We start from the raw sequence: 20573 nt of genomic DNA, 5'->3' as shown, positions 1-20573 counted from the left end.
ATATATATATATATATATATATATACCCTTGTAAAATAATGTTAGGGCTCCTCCCAGGACCTTGGAAAGTGTCTGTCCAAGTGAGGGACTTTGAAGATTTATGATTAGCTTCATTGTAAATTAGCATCCAAAGAAAGATATATTCAAGTTGCTCTAAGTGATCAGCAAAAGTTTCATAAGGGAGGTAATATATGAGCTGAATCTTTAAAGATACTCAAGGGGAGGACATTTCAGGAAAAGTGATTGCAGGTACAAAGCCAGAGAAAGGTAAAAGAGCACATGGTCTTGGGGAACTATAAATAGTTTACTATGTATGTAGGGTATCTGAGGAAATAGTGGGAGATGAAGCAGCAGAGGCAGACCTGCAATTGAAAGACATCAGGCTCTTAGAAAGTCATGGAAACTCTCGCTTATATTCTTCCCTAAGCTACCTTAAGTTCTCTTACCTTCATTGGGAGGAAGAAGTTAGTTTTATCCGTTCCTGTTATGGGTGTGATACAACAACTAGACAGGAAATCAGGAAAGATAAAGAAGAACTCAACACAACCATCAACCAAGAGGATCTAACTGACATTTATAGGACACTTCACCCAATAACAGCAGAATATACATTCTTCTCAAGCACCCATGGAACATATACCAAGATATACCATATAAAAATGATGGAGTAGGCAATGCCGAGCTACCATCACTCCACAGAAGCATAGAAAAACAAACAGAAACTGTCAGAAACAACTTGTCAAAACTCTGGAAAACAGTCAAAGGTTTACAGCAATCAAGAAAATGCCAAATCAAGGAAAAGTCAACTTTACAATGGTAAGAAACCACAGTGAGTTATCACTTCATACCTGTTAAGATGGATATTATTTTTTAAATGGAAAATAGCAAGTGTTGGTAAGGACATGGAAAAATTGGAACCCTTGTGCCTTATTGGTGGGAATGTAAAATTGTGCAGCTACTGTGGAAAACAGCTTGACAGTTCCCCCAAAAGTTAAACACAGAATTACCATATGACCCAGCAATTCTTCCTCTAGGTATATTCCCCAAAGAATTGAAAGCAGACACTTGTATATCACTGTAATTACAGCATTATTTTTAAAAACCAAAAGGTGGGAACAACCCAAATATACATCAAAAGAAGAATGGAAAAACAAATATGGTATTAACATACAATGGAATATTACTCAGCCTTTAAAAGGAATGGAATTCTAATACATACTACAATATGGATGAACCTTAAAAACAGTATGCTAAGTGAAATAAGCCAGACACAAAATGGCAAACAATGTATGATTCCACTTATAGGAGGTACTTCGAATAGGCAAATTCATAGAGACAGAAAGTAGATTTAGAGTTTACCAGGGGTTAGGGAGAGGGAAGAATAGGGAGTTATTGTTTAATGGGTTTGTAGCTTATGTTTAAGATGATTAAAAAGTTCTGCAAAAAAAAAAGTTCTGCAAATGCATAGTGATGATGGTTGCAGTTTTGTGAATGTACTTAATGCCACTGAACTGAACGCTTAGAAATGACTAAAGTGGTTTAAAAATTTTTTTTCAACAAGGTGTTGGAAGATATAGTTGGAGAAATCTCTAAGAATTAATAGGTAGAGAGATGAGAAATGGAAAAGGGAAAAATAAGAAAATTAAACAATTAATCCATGAGGTCCAACATCCAATAAAAATAATTCTTGAGAAGAAAATTAAGGAGAGGAAATTATCAAATAAATAATAAAAGAAAATCTCCCCCAAACCTAAGGACATTAATTTCCAGACTGACAGGGCCCACTGGTTGCCCAGCACCATAAAGGAAAAACACACCTCAAGTCATATCATAAAACTTTAGAGCAAAGGGGAAAAGAAATTATTCTAAAAGCTATAAAGCTTCTAGGGAGGAAAATTTGGGGTCACACAAAAAGGTTCTAAAATCAGAATGGCTTTGGACTTCTTATCAACAATACTGAAAGCTTGAAGACATTGGGCCTTGAATTCCATATGCAGCCAAACTACCAATCAATTGCAAGGATAGAATACAGACATTTTCAGGCATGCAAGTTCAGGAATCTTGGAGTAGGTACCCAAGAAAACGAGGGCAGTAAATCCAGAAAGCAGAAGACATATGATCCAGGAAACAGAGGATCCAATGCAGGAGAAAACAGCAGGGATTTCTCAGGATGGCAGTGAGGAGAAGGTCCCATATACCAGCTGTACAGAGGCCTAGAAATCAAACAGTCCAAACTGGAGAGCTTCAGGGAAAGGTTCTGAGGAGAAGATGGAATTCACAGATTGCCTGGTGTGGTTGACAATACTGAGAATATTACAGTTTTGTCAAAGAGTGTGGCATGAGTTAGTGATAAATACATAGGAATTGATATGCATTAATGATAAGTACATAGAAAGCTAGACAACATATATAAGGTGAGGTAATTATTAATTCCAGGAAAAAAATTTCCAAGGAAGGAAAAGTAGCCATACTATATAGCAGCTGGCTCAGCTGTGAACAGTATTTGTTGTCACCATAACTTTAAACACTGAATGTTAATTTGGCCAACAATTCTGGGATAATTAAATGTGGAGTATGAGACAAGGTGAAATGTGTGTGTAGATGGATGTGGGAGATAGTAGTAGGACTCAATTATAATCTTCCATAGAAGGAAGTCAGTAGAGCATATCAAATATTGAAAAACAACTACCAATCTTCTCATTTTATTTGAATATATACAGAGAAGTACTAGAAGTGACTAAAAGAATGAAATGTGGCTGTTTGTTGGAAATAGAAATTGGAAACGTGAAGGGATAAGTTAGAGAACTGCTGTGTGTCATCGTAAGACTTAGGTAATGTTTAACTTTGTAAACTATGTGCATGTTATTAAACTATTACTTTGATCAAAATACAAATGAAATAAATAAAAGTTAAGGGTCATATCAAGGTGTACCATGTAATCCTAGTTCAAATGCAATGCCCCCTGGAATAAACTGTTAAAGGAAAATAACAGCTCATGGTACAAGTAAAAAGGTACCTAGCTTTTTAATGGTAGGAGAGCTTTATGGCATTTTTACTTGCCCTTGTCCTACTCCCATCCCAACTGGGCAGCACTCTCGAAAATATATTCCTAGTGTAGAACCCTAGACCATGGTTCAAGAGGGAAGAGAGTAGACCTTATTTGAAAATTACTGTGTAGATTTATTCTAACCTGTCAGGGGCTACCTGGATGACAGATGCAGGGTACTCATCTCTGTTACACCTAACTTGAAACTCAACTAGGTCATAAAAGTGGTGAGCATTGCTTGAAAACATCGTAAGGTAGATGAACAACCCACAGATTCCTGAGGCAAAAGATTGCAGTTTAGACATAAAATAGACAACCTAAGGCCTGGGAGGAAAAGCCAGAGAGAGTATTTCTTTGGAAAATGAAGGCAGTCAAAAGCACCTGTGTATATGGGGAAATGCCCAGGGCATATAGCATGCTCAGAAAAGACCTGAGAAGACCTTAAAGACTGGAAGAGGTGTTTTTTGTCATTTTAAAAAACTCCTGACATTCAAGGAAATCTGTCAAAATGCTAGCAGTTCACTAGAAGCTTCAGGCACAAGATCAGTGAATTTGAAGATAAGAAAATTAAAATTACCCAGTCCAAGGGACAGAAAGAAAACAAGAATGAAGAAAGGAGAACAGAGCCTAAGGGACCCATGGGACACCATTATGGGAGTCACAGAAGAAAAAGAGAGAGAGAAAGTCAGAAAGAATGTTTAAAGAAGTAAAGGCCGAAAGCTTCCCAAATTTGATGAAAGACATTATCTACGCATCCAAGAAGCTCAATGAATTCCAAGGAGGATAGATGCAATCCACACCAACACTCATTACAATCAAACTCTTGAAAGACAAACAAACAGAATCTTGAAAGCAGCAAAAGAGAAGCAACTAGTCACATACAAGGGATCCTCAATAAGATTAAAAGCTGATTTCTCATCAGAGACCATGTAGGCCAGAAGGTGGTTGGATGACATATTTAAAGCACTGAAAAAAAACCTGTCAACTAAGAATTCTATATTCGGCAAAATTCTTCTTCAAAATTGAGGGAGAAATTAAGACATTCCCAGATAAACAAAAGTTGAGGGAGTTTGTTAACACTAGACCTACCTGAGAAAAAATGGGGCAAAAAGAAGTCCTTCAAGTTGAAATGAAAGGACACTAGACAATAACGTGAAGCTATATGAAGAAATAAAGAAATAAAGTTCTCTGGTAAAGAGAACTACATGGGCAAACATAAAAGCTAGTATTGCACTTTTGGTTTGTAACTCCACTCTTTCTTTTCTACATGACATAAAAAACAAACGCATAAGAATAATTATAAATCTGTTATTGGGCACACAATATCTAAAGATGTAATTTGTGACAACAACAACATAAGGAAGGGATGGAACTGAATAATAGCAGAGTTTTTATATGCTATTGAAGTTAAGTTGGTATCAATTCAAACTATATTATAATAAATTTAGGATGTTAAATGTAATTCCCATGGTAACTACAAAATAAATGTTCTTTTAATGTACAAATGGAAATGAGAAGAGAATCAAAAAGGTTCACTACAAATAATCAACTAAATACAAAAGAAGACATTAATGTAATAAATGAGGGACAAAGATAGTATAAGAAATGGCAGAAAGCCTTCCTTATTAGCAAACACATTAAATGTAAATTAATTAAAGTGTCCAATTAAAGGCAGAGATTGGGCAGAGTGAATTAAAAAAAGAAACCACGGTGCAACTGTATGCTGTCTATGAGAAATTTACTTTAGATCCAAAGAAATAAGTAGGTTGAAAGTGAAAGAAAGGATGGAAAAAAATATTCCATGCAAATGGTAACCAAAAAGAGCTGAGGTTGGCTTATACTAATATCAGACAAAATCGACTTTATATCAAAAAGTGTTACAAGAGACAAAGACATTATATATTGATAAAAGGATCAATTCATCAGGAATATATAACAATTATAAACCTATTTATACTATACAACAGAACCCCAAAGTGTAGAAAGCAAACATTTACAGAATTGAGAAGAAAAATAGACAGTTCTACTGTAATAGTTGGAGACTTCAAATACCACTTTCGATAATAGTTAGAACATCTAGACATAAGGGCAATAAGGAAATAGAGAACTTGAATAGCATTATAAACCAATTAGACCAGAAGGATACGTAGAGAGAACATTCCCCCCAACAACAGCAGAATGCACATTCTTTTCAAGTGGACATAGAACATTCCCCAGGATTGACCATATGTTAGGCCACAAAACAAGTTTCGATACATTTAAGAAGATTGAAATCATTCAAACTGTCTTTTCTAACCACAATGGAATAAAGCTAAAAGAAACAACAACAGAGGGGAAAGTGAGAAGTTCAAAAATATGTGGAAATTAAGCAACACACTCTTAAAACAACTAATGGATCAAAGAAGAAAACACAGTGGAAATGAGAAAATACTTTGCAATGAAAGAAAATGAAAATGCAACATATAAAACTCATGAGATGCAGCAAGAGCCATAATAAGAGGGAAATTTATACCTGTAAATGCCTACATTAAAAGAAGATCTCAAATCAATAAACTACTTTTACATCTTGAGGAACTGGAAAAAGAAGAAATAACTAAATCCAAAGCTAGCAGAAGAAAGGAAACAACAAAGATTAGAATAGAAATAAATTAAATAGAGAATAGAAAAACAGTACAGAGAATGAACAAACCCAAAAGTTGGTTCTTTGAAAAGAGGAACAATGACTTACCTGGTGGTGCAGTGGTTGAGAATCCGCCTGCCAATGCAGGGGACATGGGTTCAAACCCTGGTACGGGAAGATCCCACATGCTGCAGAGCAGCAAAGCCCATGCACCACAACTACTGAGCCTGTGCTCTATAGCCCATGGGCCATAACTACTGAGCCCATGTGCCACAACTACTGAAGCCCGTGCACATAGAGCCTGTGCTCTGCAGCAAGAGAAGCCACCGCAATGAGAAGCCCACACACTGCAACAAAGAGTAGCCCCCGTTCACTACAACTAGAGGAAGCCCACGCACAGCAATGCAGCCAAAACTAAATAAATGAATAATCTTTTTTTTAAAAAAAAGAGCAACAAAATTGACAAACCTTTAGCTAGACTGATAAAGAAAAAAGAGAGAGAGAGAGAAGACACAAATAACTAAATTCAGAAATCAACGGAAGGACATTGGGACTTCCCTGGTGGTCCAGTGGTTAAGAATCTGCCTTACAATGCAGGGGACGCAGGTTCAATCCCTGGTCAGGGAACTAAGATCCCACAGGCCGTGGGGCAACTAGGCCCAAGCATCACAACTACTGAGCCCATGTACCACAACTAGAGAGCCCACATGCCACAACTACAGAGCCCACACGCTCTGGAGCCCACACGCCACAACTAGAGAGCACGCATGTCACAACTACTAGACCCACACACTCTGGAGCCCATGTGCCACAACTAGAGAGAAGCCCCGCATGCCACAACTAGAGAGAAGCCCGTGAACCACAACAAAGAGCCCACACACCTCAACGAAAGATCCCACATGCGGCAACTAAGACCCAGTGCAGCCATAAATAAATAAATAAACAAACAAATACATAAATAAATAAATGGAGGACATTATTGCCAAACTTACAGAGATATGTTTTAAGATTATAAGAGAATGCAACTAACAATTGTATGCTAACAAATTAGATTACCTAGATGATATGGACAAATTCTAGAAATAAAAAAGTTACCAGAACTGACTCAAGAAGAAATATAGCATCTCAATAGATCTGTAACAAGTAAAATATTTAAATTGAATTAGTAATGAAGAACCTCCCAACAAAGAAAAGTCACAACCAGATGGCTTCACTGGTGAGTTTTACAAAACATTTAAAGAATTAATACCAATTTGCCTCAAACTCTTCCAGATAACTGAATAAGATTGAACACTTCCCAACTCATGCTAGGAGGCCACCATTGCCCTGATACCAAAGCCAGATAAAGACCTAACAAGAAAAGAAAATTACAGCCCCAAATATCTTATGATTATAGATGCAAAAGTCCTTTAACAAAATACTAGGAAACTGAATTCAACTGCATATTAAAATGACCAAGGGGAATTTAACCCAGGTGTGCAAGGATGGTTCAACGTAAGAAAATCAATCAATATAATACATCACATTAATATAACAAAGGGGAAAAGCTACATGATCATCTCAATTGATGCAGAAAAGGCATTTGACAAAATCCAACACCCACTTATGATAAAAGCATTCAGAATGCCAGGAATAAACAGAAACTCCTCAACATGATAAAGGGCATTTACGAAAAACCTACAGCTAACATAGTCAATGATAAAAGATGAACTCTTTCCCACTAAGATCAGGAATTAAGACAAGACACCCACTTTTACCACTGCTATTATACTAGAATTTCTAGCCAGAGCAATTAGACAAGAAAACAGGAAATAAAACGCATTAAGATTGGAATGCAAGTAATAAAACTCTCCCTATTCACAGATGACATGATCATACATATAGAAGATTCCAAAGAATCCACATGAAAGCTACTAGAGCTAATGAACAAACTCAGCAATTTTGCTGGCTACAATACACACACAAAATCAAATGTGTTTTTATACACCAGCAATAAACAATCCAAAAATTTTTAAGAAAGCAATTCCATATAGCATCCCAAAGAATAAAGTACCCAAGAATAAATTTAACCAAGGAGGTGAATGACTGGTACACTGAAAATTACAAAATATTTGCTGAAGGAAATTAAGGAAGACCTAAATAAATGGAACAGCATCCTGTATTCACAGATTATAAGACTTAATATTGTTAATATGTCAGTACTGCCCAAAGCAGCCTATAGATTCACTGTAATGCCTGTCAAAATCTCAACAGCCTTTTTTTTTTGCAGAAATGAAAAGGCCAATCCTCAAATTCATATGGAATCTCAAGAGGCCCCAAATAACCAAAACAATCTTGAAAAAGAACAAAGTTAGAGGACTCACTTCCCAATTTCAAAACTTACTACAATGCTACAGTAATCAAAACAGTGTGGTATTGGCAGAAGGACAGGCATATAGACCAATGATATAGAATTGTAAGTCCAGAAATAAACCCATACATCTATGGCCAATTGATTTTCAACAAAGGTGCCAAATTCATTTAATGGGGAAAGAATTATCTCTTCAACAAATGGTGCTTGGACAACTGGATATCCACATGCAAGACAATGAAGTTGGACTCCCTACCACACACCATATGCAAAAATTAACTCAAAATAGATCACCAGTCTAAATATAAGACCTAAAACCATAAAATTCTTGAAGAAAACATAAATCTTCATGACCTTGGAATTGGCAGTGGATTCTTAGACATGACAACAAGAGAAAAAATAGATGAATTTGACTTATAAAAATTTAAAACTATTGTGGATCAAAATACATTATCAAGAAAGTGGAAAGAAAACTATAGAATGGGAGAAAATATTTGCAAATCATCTAATAAGGATTTAATATTCATAATATATAAAGAACTCCTAAGCTCAACAAGAAGACAAATAACCCATTTGAAAAATTGGCAGGCTGGGTGCGGAGCGGTGAGGTGAAGGGATCGTGCTGCAGGGACAGCAGGCCTTCCCCGGCAGCTGCCGCAGGTCAGATCATTCACTCCTGTGGGCTGGCGCAGCCACAGGGAGCAACCTCTGGCCAGTGGACAAAGGGTTAAACACACCAGTGGTGACCGCGGGCTGGATGTGAGAACCTCGGCACGGTGTCCCCACTGCAGGTGCACCCGGGTGGGCAGAGCGAGCTGGCTGGCGGTGACGTGACCGACAGGCCGAGGCTCCCCTTCCCCTGCAGGGGTCGCTCGGCTCCTCCACAGGCGCCCTCTTTTCTAACTTGAAGGCAAAAGGTGGTGTCTGTGGACCGAGGGAGAGCCTGGCTCTGCCATGCTGGGAGCGGCAGTTACTCTCACCAATTAGGGCGCGGGGGCGCGTGTGGCATGGACGCGCTGACACAGGTGACCAATGGGATTGGGGCTCAGGGGTGGGCCACGTGGAGTGGGTGTGGTCATAGTTTGGAGCCACGGTTTCTAGTGAGGCAACCACCAGAGTTGCGTGGAGAGCTGAGCTGAGTGGCGGTGGGGTGCTTCTCTGCCCCCACGTAGAAAAGCCTACCAATGCTTTCTCATTTGGATCTAGGCTCCAATTCGGGAGTCTGGTAGCTGGATCCCCTAGGAAGAAAAGTTCTCAAGCAGTAAGAAGAAAGCCTTTCAGTTTGGAACACTTCTTTGCAGATGGAAATGGGGAATGGACTGTCAGACCAGACTTTGATCCTGTCCAGCCTGCCTTCATTTCAGTCCTTCCACATTGTCATTATGGGTTTGGACTCTGCTGGAAAGACAACTGTGTTATACAGGCTACAGTTCAATGAAATTGTAAATACCGTACCTACCAAAGGATTTAACATGGAAAAAATTAAGGTAACCTTGGGAAATTCTAAAAGTAACTTTTCACTTCTGGGATGTAGGTGGTCAGGAGAAATTAAGGCCACTGTGGAAGTCATATACCAGATGCGCAGATGGCATTGTGTTTGTTGTGGACTCTGTTGATGTTGAAAGGATGGAAGAAGCCAAAACTGAACTTCATAAAATAACTAGGATATCAGAAAATCAAGGAGTTCCTGTGCTTATAGTTGCTAAAAAACAAGACCTGAGGAACTCATTATCTCTCTCAGAAATTGAGAAATTGTTAGCAATGAGTGAACTGAGCTCATCAACTCCCTGGCATTTTCAGCCCACCTGTGCAATCATAGGTGATGGACTGAAGGAAGGACTTGAGAAACTACATGATATGATAATTAAAAGAAGAAAAATGTTGCAGCAGCAGAAAAAGAAAAGATGAATGGTGATAACCTTTTAGGTCTATGTGGAGTAGGTTTTCTGTGGTCTGATTTTGACAAATGGAAGAGTGTCGACAGCCTGGTTTGCATGCCTGCCCTCCTGGATGCTGTTAAAGCTTTGTTTGGTTGGACAATAAGATGTCCAACTCTGTTGCCTTGTGGAAGATGAGTAAATACAGTGCTTCTTAAAATGGCCTCTTCTCCCTACCCCACAAATCTTTTGGTACTACCATTTTGGGAAGCCAAGCAAAGATATAAAATTGACCAGAAAACAGCTGTGGAAATTTGACCTGAAGTCAGTGAAATAAAACTTTGAAGAGTGTCTGCCTAAAAAAAAAAAAAAAAAAAAAAAAAAAAAAAAAAAAATTGGCAATGCACAGAAATCTCTTGCATTCCTATACACTAATGATGAAAAATCTGAAAGAGAAATTAAGGAAACACTCACATATACCATTGCCACAAAGAGAAAAAAATACCTAGGAATAAACCTACCTAAGGAGACAAAAGACCTGTACGCAGAAAACTAAGACACTGATGAAAGAAATTAAAGATGATACAAACAGATCAAGAGATATACCATGTTCTTGGCTTGGAAGAATCAACATTGTGAAAATGACTATACTACCCAAAGCAATCTACAGATTCAATGCAATCCCTATCAAACTACCAATGGCATTTTTCATAGAACTAGAACAAAAGTTTCACAATTTGTATGGAAACACAAAAGACCCCGAATAGCAAAAGCAATCTTGAGAAACAAAAATGGAGCTGGAAGAATCAGGCTTCCTGACTTCAGACTATACTACAAAGCTACAGTAATCAAGACAGTATAGTACTGGCACAAAAACAGAAATATAGATCAATGGAACAGGATAGAAAGCCCAGAGATAAACCCACGCACATATGGTCACCTTATTTTTGATAAAGGAGGCCAGAATATACAATGGAGAAAAGACAGCCTCTTCAATAAGTGGTGTTGGGAAAACTGGACAGCTACATGTAAAATAATGAAGTTAGAACACTCCCTAACACCATACACAAAAGTAAACTGAAAATGGGTTAAAGACCTAAAGGTAAGGCCAGAAAGTATTAAACTCTTAGAGGAAAACATAGGAAGAACACTCTATGACATAAATCACAGCAAGATCCTTTTTGACCCACCTCCTAGAGCAATGGAAATAAAAACAAAAATAAACAAATGGGACCTAATGAAACTTAACACCTTTTGCACAGCAAAGGAAACCATAAACAAGACGAAAAGACAACCCTCAGAATGGGAGAAAATATTTGCAAATGAAGCAACTGACAAAGGATTAATCTCCAAAATTTACAAGCAACTCATGCAGCTCAATATCAAAAAAACAAACAACCCAATCCAAAAATGGGCAGAAGACCTAAATAGACATTTCTCCAAAGAAGATATACAGATAGCCAACAAGCACATGAAAGAATGCTCAACATCATTAATCATTAGAGAAATGCAAGTCAAAACTACAGTGAGGTATCACCTCACACCAATCATAATGGCCATCATCAAAAAATCTGTAAACAATAAATGCTGGAGAGGGTGTGGAGAAAAGGGAACCCTCTTGCACTGTTGGTGGGAATGTAAATTGATACAGCCACTATGGAGAACAGTAGGGAGGTTCCTTAAAAAACTAAAAATAGAACTACCATACGACCCAGCAATCCCACTACTGGGCATATACCCTGAGAAAACCATAATTCAAAAAGAGGCATGTACCACAATGTTCACTGCAGCTCTTTTTACAACAGCCAGGCCATGGAAACAACCTAAGTGTCAGTTGACAGATGAATGGATAAAGAAGATGTGGCACATGTATACAATGGAATATTACTCAGCCATAAAAGGAAACGAAATTGAGTTATTTGTAGTGACGTGGATGGACCTAGTGTCTGTCATACAGAGTGAAGTAAGTCAGAAAGAGAAAAACAAATACCGTATGCTAGCACATATATATGGAATCTGAAAAAAAAATGGTTCTGAAGAACCTAGGGGCAGGACAGGAATGAAGACACAGATGTAGAGAATGGACTTGAGGACATGGGGAGGGGGAAGGGTAAGCCAGGGCGAAGTGAGAGAGTGGCATGGACTTATATATACTACCAAATGTAAAATAGATAACTAGTGGGAAGCAGCCACATAGCACAGGGAGATCAGCTCAGTGCTTTGTGACCACCTAGAGGGGTGGGATAGGGAGGGTGGGAGGGAAGGAGACGCAAGAGGGAGGAGATATGGGGATATATGTATATGTATAGCTGATTCTCTTTGTTATAAAGCAGAAACTAACATACCATTGTAAAGCAATTATACTCCAATAAAGATGTTTAAAAAAAATTGGCAAAGGAATTAAATAGACATTTCTCCAGAGAAGATTTACAAATGGCCAATGAGCTCATGAAAAGATGCTCAACATCATTAGTTATTAGGGAACTGCAAATCAAAACCTCAATGAGAAACCACTTTACTGGGATAACTATAATTTTTTAAATGAAAATAGCAGGTGTTACTGGGGATGTGGAGAAATTGGAACTCTTGTAAATTGCCACTGGGAATGTAAAATGGCACAGCCACTGTGGATAACAGTTTGGTGGTTCCTCAAAAAGTTCAGTATAGAATTACCATATGACCCAGCAGTTACACTCCAAGTTATATACCCAAAAGAACTGAAAACAGGGACTTAAACAGATACTTGTATTCGGTGTTTACTGTAGCATTATTCACAATAGGCAAAAGGTGAAATAGCTCAAATGTCCATCAGTAGGTGAATGGATAAACAAAACGTGGTATATCCATACAATGAAATACTATTTGGCCATAGAAAGAAATGATGTTCTGATATAAGCTATGACATGGATGAACCTTGAAAGCGTTATGCCAAGTGAAATAATCCAGGCACAAAAGGACAAATATTATATAGTTCCACTTACACAAAATATCTACAATAGGCAAATTCATATAGACAGAAAGTAGGTTAGAAGTTACCAGGGATTGGGGGAAGGGGGAATGGGGAGTTATTGCTTAATGGGTACAGAATTTCTATTTGGGGTGATAGAAAAGTTTTGGAATAGATAGTGGTGATGATTGCACAATACTGTGAATGTACTTAATACACTGAATATTATACTTAAAATGGTTGCAATGGCATATTTTATGTTTTGTATACTTTATCACAATGATATTAAAATTTTAAAAATAAAGATAGACCACATCGTGGACCACAAAGAAATCTCAGCAAATTTAAAAGAAGGAAATCAAACAGGGTATATTTTCTGACCAAAATAGAATCAAACAAATTAATAAAGGATAATAGGATAATCTCCAAACATTTAGATACTTAAAGAACACACTCCTGAATAATCCATTTGTCAAAAAGCAAATTTCATGGAGAATCACAAATTACATTTAAATGATTTAAAATGAAAATACAACATATCAAAATTTGTGGGACACAGCTAAATCAGTGCTGAGAGGGGAATTTACAGTACCAAATCCTAAAAAAAAAGATAATCTCAAATCAATAATTTAAGTTGCCACCTTAACATACTAGGTAGAGCAAATTAAATGAAACTGAAAACAATAATAATATAGAAAATGAAACAGAAAGGTGGTTCTGTAAAATTGACAGATCTCTAGCAGGACTGACAAATTTAAAAACGGAGAAGACATAAATTGCCAACATCAAGAGTGAAGTGGGGTATCACCACAAACCCTACAGACATCAAAAGGGTAATAACAGAATACATCTAACAACTCTACACACATAAACTTGACAAGTTAAATAAAATGAACTGCTTCCTCAAAAACCACATACTACTGCAACTCGCCAAATATGAAATTATTTGAATAACCTATAACTATTAAGGAAATTGAATTTGTATTTGAAAACTCCCAAAAAGAACGCTCCAGGCCTAGATGGTTTCACTGGAGGATTCTACCAAATGTTTAAAGAAGAATTCAAACCAAATCTAAATCTTTCCAGAAAATAGAAGAGGAAGAAACACTTCACAACTCATTTCATTAAACCAGTGTTATCCTGATAACAAAACCAGACAAGGACAGTACAAAAAAAGGAAAACTACAGACCAGTATCTCTGCTCTGTGCATTCCATAGCTGAAAGACATAACAAGCAGCATCTGAGGAGCATACAAAACAAAAAAGGAAAAAATAAAACTGTCCCTATTTGCAAATGACATTATTGTCTATAATACAATCCCAAGGAATCTACAAAAACCTCCTAGAACTAATAAATGTTTTCAACAAGGTCTCAGGATACAAGATTGACATACAAAAATCAATTGTATTTCTATGTACTATCCATGAGCACATGGAAACCAAAATTTAAAATACAATGCAATTTATAATCAGCTTTTAAAAAATGAAATACTTAGGTGTAAATCTAACAAAGAATATACCAGGGCTTCCCTGGTGGCACAGTGGTTGAGAGTCCGCCTGCCGATGCAGGGGACACGGGTTCGTGCCCCAGTCCGGGAAGATCCCACATGCCGTGGAGCAGCTGGGCCCGTGAGCCATGGCCACTGAGCCTGCGCGTCCGGAGCCTGTGCTCCGCAATGGGAGAGGCCACAACACTGAGAGGCTCGCGTATTGCAATATATATACATATATATATATATATATATATGTATATATATATATACACACATACCAGACTTGTATGTTAAAACTACAAAACCCTGATGAAAGATATCAAAGATCTACATTCATGCGAAGACATACCGTGTTCATGGATTAGAAGACTCCACGTAGTAAAGATGTCAATTCTTTCCAGATTTATGTACAAGTTTAAAATAATTCCTATCAAAATTCCAGTATGTTTTTTGAAAATATAGACAAGATTATTATTAAATTTATATGGAAAAACAAAGGAACTAGAATAGCTAAAACAATTTTATAAAAGAAGGATGAAGTGGGAGGAATCACTTTACCAATTTTGAGATTTAATATATAGGTACAGTAATCAAGACTGTGTGGTATTGGCAAAGGAATAAACACATCAAAGAGCAGAATAGAGATCCCAGAAACAGACCCGCACAAATACAGCCAACTGATTTTTGACTAAGGTCCAAAAGCAATTCAATGGAGGAAAGACAGCCTTTTCAATAAATAGTACTGGTGCAGTTGAACTTCCATCAGCAAATTGGTAAATTTAGTTTAAGAAAAAGTAGAAATCTATTTTACTGTTTTTGCAGCTTCTCTTTAGATTTGAAAATTTTCAAAATAAAAAAATTGGGGAAGAGACATATAAAATATATTGCAATTATATTTATTTACAGTGGAAGATATACCTGTTGGGTAACCACAATAGTCTTATCTACTCCAAGGGCATTTCTTTCCCAGGATCAAGGGACCTAGGAAACTGAATTAGTAAGTCAGAAGGTTACTTGATGAGCATGGAATCAGAGTGAAGGAAGTGACTGTTTCATAATTGAGTCTACATCCTTAGGGACCACAATATGTGTGTCTGTCATATACGTGGTCTACCCAGCTCCCTCTGCTCTCCAGCCACTGCACAAATGTACACACTTCCCTCTCCCATCCCTTCCTGTCCCTCTGCATAGTGAGGAGTGGGGGGTGCTGGACAAACAGTAACATATCTTCACTCTCTAATCCCTCTTTTTCAAATAACTCGTACACCACCTCTCTGTAGCACCTTATTCTTCAGAGAGTTTACAGTAAAACTGATTAGATTGCAGCTTTCTTCGAGTACATTCCAGTCTTGCAGATATGCCCTGATCACCTTGATTACACTTGGATATTTCCCAGGTCTCCATCAGCAACACATCTACAACCATGTCTTTGTGTTATTTCACTCTCAGAATCATTCTGAGCCTATCTCCAAATTCCCGGGTCACCTTACTGCAGCCTAGACTCTGACTACACTTATTTCTTTAGTTTGATTTATTTTGCCAAGGTCCCATCATAGACAGATTTGTTTTCAAGGTGTTGACAATATTACTGCTTCTTTTGGTGTCTTTGCCACTGCTCTACAAATGTATTTTTGCAAACAGTATGAGCTAAAGAAGGTATAATAGATGAAATGATAAAATTAGATTTTATATATATATATGAAAGTGCTTTGAAAGTTAAAAGCACTGAACAAGTATAAGAGATGATTATTGCTGTAATTTAATAGGTAAAGCCACTGGCTGCTTCAGGCCAGCCCTCATAGGAGAGGAGCACTTGAGGATACTCCAGCCAGTCTGCTCTGTAGTTTTTCCACCTCACATTTCTCTCCCATTTTCAGTCACATGATGATTAAGTCTCTGGGGAATGAATCATGCTGCCAAAGCCACAGAGACTGATTTATAAAGCAGACCTCAAGGTGGTCATTTATAATGAGCAGTATATTAGGCAAGACAAGACTTTGATCAACAGCATAAAGGCCCTCCTGGCTGGTGGGTCGTCCCAGTCAAGAAACCAGTTATACACCATAAAGCTGCTCAGCAAACACCTAATTAGAACAAAAGGAATTGGATAGTCTCCAGAGTTTTGTTCTTCTTTTAATCAAGCCTAGGTACCTGAGAAATTGCCCTTCTCCATACTAGGAATAGTTCTGTCTACAGAAGCAAAGACGCCATTGTCCAAAAATAGACAGTCCTCTCCATGGTCGTTCCTGGAGATGCACTGACAGATTTTCTCTTGTTCACCCATCTCACTTTGCCAGTCATCTAAGTACCTGTCTTTACAGCATTACCTCGAGACAATCATGTTACAATTTTTGACATTACAGTTTACCTTAACATTAGTAACATTTTAGGGTGGTCATTTCTTGACACCTTAATATCTCTGTTTTGCAATATACAACAGGTTACCATGGCAGGCAGTCCCCATTGTTTACCACTTCAAAATGTGCTCATCCAACAGTGCCACAAAGAAACTTATGCTTCACTTCTTAAACTTTTTCATCTTTTTCCCCATCTGCCAAATAGCCAAAGTGCACTCTAGTGCCTTTAGGATATTACCAAAAGCCAGTCTGTTGCTTTGGTGCAAAAGTGTGGGTGCTACCTGAAGGCAAAAAGGAATACCTGCAGGTCTGTACCCAGCACCAACTGGGAACCAGAAATCTAGTCTGCTAAAGTTCAAAGGGAATGGAGAAACCTGAAGCTTAGAAAAGATAAATGATTCAATAAAATAGTATATATGAAAGTGCCTAGCGCAGGCCCTCAATAATAGTTAGGAAAAAGAAATGAGCAAATTGTCCAAGGTCTCCCAAATAGTGAGTGGTAGGGCCAAAACTCACGTAGTTGTTTCCCCACTAACACAGTGCCTCAAAAGTCATCTTGAAAAATATTTTGCTTTCCATCCTACTTTTCAGAAGTATTTTGTGGGGAAGAGCAGAGAGAAGCATCTGCTCGTATTTCATTGTAGACTGGAACTTGTTGACTTCAGCGTCAGAGTAACTTTCTCTGAAGCCTTCCCTGAGCCCCTTCTTCTTAGCCCCAGCGCCCTTTGATTAAATTCTGCCTTTTATTATCACTTGCACTTCCTTCTTTCCTATTTCTGGCCTCCTGAATATAAACTCTTGAAGTGTCCACTCACTCATCTTTATACGTCTCACAGTGAGGCCCAGCGTAGAGTCTGGCATATAGTAAGTACTCAACAAATTTCTGGTAATTTGAACTGAGTTCCATTAGCTGCAGTTTCTGTGATTCTCCATGATTTTTTGCCTGAGCTCTCTGTCTCCTGTCTCAATTCCTTTTAACAGTTTTTACTACGAGCTGGGTGAAACTAGTTATGCTATCCTCAAGATTCCACGGAACTCTTTTCAAAATCTTTTCCTCCATTTTTCTTCACAACTCCATTTTTGGTGAACTCTGCTTCCATCACCCCTTTCATTCATTCATTCACTCATTCACTCACTCACAAATGCCCAGTGAAGTAGACAGAGGGGCCCTACCTTTTAGAACTTGTAGTCTCCTGGGAGATCAGCAGTAAACAAGTAATAAAATAATTACAGATTGTGATAAGTGCTAAGGAAATAAACAGATGATACCGAGATCAGGACTGACCTCTCTGAGGGGATCAAATCTAGGTCTGAAGTACCAAAGCCATGAAGAACCCAGCCAGACAAAGCTGCATTTCAGGGAACAGCATGTGAAAAGGTAGGAAAGAGCTGGATATGCTCAAGAAAAAGCAGAAAGGTTGTGCGACTGGGGTGTATTGAGTGAGGTGAGGGGGGTGGGATGAGGTCAGAGAGGCAGGCAGGAGCCACACTATGTAGGAGACTTGTAGGCTGAGGTAAGGAGTGTAATCTGACTCTAATTGTAGTGGGGGTCAAAGAGTTTTTAAGCAGAGGAGTAACGTAAGCGAATTGACATTTTTAGAAGATGGTGCTGACTGCTGTGTGGAGACCACATAGTGTGGGGACAAGAGAGGGTGCAGAGACCACTGTCCAGGCTAATAGACTGGTCCAGCTGAGGACTGCTGGGGCCTGGACTAGGGTGGTGGCAGTGAAGATGGTGTGATTCAAGAAATATTTTTGAAGTAGAATTGAAGGATTCTGGATTTGCCGATAATTTGAATGGGGAACCTCTTTGTTTTACTCTTTAGGAAGGTAAGGCACAGGAAGACTAAGTTAATAGGGAATAATTTTTGTGCTGTAACTGAACCCTGATTTCCTAACTGCTGGTCTCGTGTTCTTTCTGTGCACTACTCTGCTTTTCATAATCTTCAGCAATTCTCACTACCTTTGTGTCTCCTCCCAAATGCAATCATTCACCAAATCCAGCCCCCTCCTTTTCTGTGCCCCCTGAATCTCCTGCCTGCACTTGCCATGCCCATTCTGCTCTGGGTTATTGTGACTGCCTTCTGGCTGGCCTTGCTGCCTCCTTCCAGCCTTGCAGTGCAGGTCATTTTTCATGGCTTCGCTTCAACCATGTCTCTAATAACTCTCCAGCAACTCCCTACTCATTCAAATGAAAATCCAGACTTTGGGCAGTGGCTTCATAGCACTTCCCCAGCTAGGTCCACCCAACCCTTCCTGTTTGCTCTCGTCTCCCATTATAACCCAGCCCGCATCTTCAATTTTAGTCTTTTTGTGGCTACCCCTCCCAGCTCTGAGCTATTAGGCCAGCTGCTTTGTGTATGAAATTCCCCTCTTTTGCTCTTTCTTCTTGACTAGCAAGTCATAGATTTTTCCTGAATCATTTCAGTCATTCATTCTTTATTTCACCAAATAATAATTGAGTACCTCCTTTGGGCCCGACACTACTAGCTACTAGGCATGAAAAAATCAGTAGAGATGGTACCTGCCCTCAAGCAGCTTGGAGTCTGTTGGGGGAGGCAGATCTGTAATCAAATAATCACGATGTGTTGTATTAAGTGGCCCAGGGGCTATAGATACAGAATGCTGGAGCTACACACAAGAAGTAGCAACAAACTCTACTGAGGGAAACAAGAAAGGCTTCACAGAGGAGGTGGCATTTGAATTGAGTAGAAAGGTATATAAGTATTTTTGAAGGTGAAGAGAAAGAGTAAGGGCATTTCTGGAAGAAAGAATCCGTTGTTATTTGATAATCATAATAGCTAGCAGGTACTGCTTTTTCAGGTATATATATATACTTGTGATAGGGTGGCATATGCTGGGATTATAGTGACAGGTTCAGTACGGCTAGAGCATGGGAGACATAAAAAAGCATATTGGAAAATGAGGATAGAAGGAGAGATTGGGACAAGATTCTACAAGCAGTAGGAGCCAGGAGAGATTTTTTTTTTTTTTTTTTTGGCTGTGTTGGGTCTTCATTGTTGTGTGCAGGCTTTCTCTAGTTGCAGCGAGTGGGAGCTACTCTTCGTTGTGATGCATGGGCTTCTCATTGTGGTGGCTCCTCTTGTTTCAGAGCACAGGCTCTAGGCATGCGGGCTTCAGTAGTTGTGGCTCACGGGCTGTAGAGCACAGGCTCAGTAGTTGTGGCGCATGGGCTTAGTTGCTCTGCAGCATGTGGGATCTTCCTGGACCAGGGCTCGAACCCATGTCCCCTGCATTGGCAGACAGATTCTTAACCACTACACCACCAGGGAAGTCCCCAGGAGAGATCTTTAAAAGAGGGAGTGGCAGGCTTCCCTGGTGGCGCAGTGGTTGAGAGTCCGCCTGCCAATGCAGGGGACACGGGTTCGTGCCCCAGTCCGGGAAGATCCCACATGCTGTGGAGCAACTAGGCCCGTGAGCCATGGCCGCTGAGCCTGTGCGTCCGGAGCCTGTGCTCCACAATGGGAGAGGCCACAACAGTGAGAGGCCTGCGTACCACAAAAAAAAAAAAAAAAAAGAGGGAATGGCATGATCAGTTTTGGAACTGTGGCAGCTACAGTTGGTACACAGGTTATAGAACCATGGAGGTGATTACAGAGGTCACGTGAGAGATGAAAGCTTCAACCAAGGTGAAGGCAGAGGGAACAGAGAAGAGGACATATCTACACACTAAGACTGACAGGGTTGGGAGTCTGATTGGACATAGTGGAGTGGGAAAAAGCAGAATCAGGAGATGACTCCAAGATTTCTAACAGGATACCATTAAGTGGGATAGAGAACAGAAGAGGAGAAAGGGTTTAAGACAGAAGATCACGAGTTTATTTGGAGCAATCTGAGTTTGAGTCACCAATCAGCATACAAG

At 38.9% G+C, this 20573-nt stretch overlaps 2 protein-coding genes across 2 annotated transcripts in view; both read left to right on the top strand.

Moving 5' to 3' along the window:
• Positions 1-20573, top strand: part of HDAC8 (histone deacetylase 8) — a 219611-nt gene that overhangs the window by 132671 nt on the left and 66367 nt on the right. The window lies entirely within an intron of this gene.
• LOC309977924 (ADP-ribosylation factor-like protein 4A) lies at positions 9324-10583 on the top strand (the record flags this gene model as incomplete). Its single annotated transcript, XM_082864295.1, is given in 2 exon segments — positions 9324-9523; positions 9525-10583. Coding segments are annotated over 2 exon segments (600 nt in total). The 3' UTR covers positions 9925-10583.

This window comes from Leucopleurus acutus, assembly GCF_964270905.1.
Source record: "Leucopleurus acutus genome assembly, chromosome: X".
NCBI lineage: Eukaryota > Metazoa > Chordata > Mammalia > Artiodactyla > Delphinidae > Leucopleurus > Leucopleurus acutus.
This window is presented reverse-complemented; position numbering and strand designations above follow the sequence as displayed.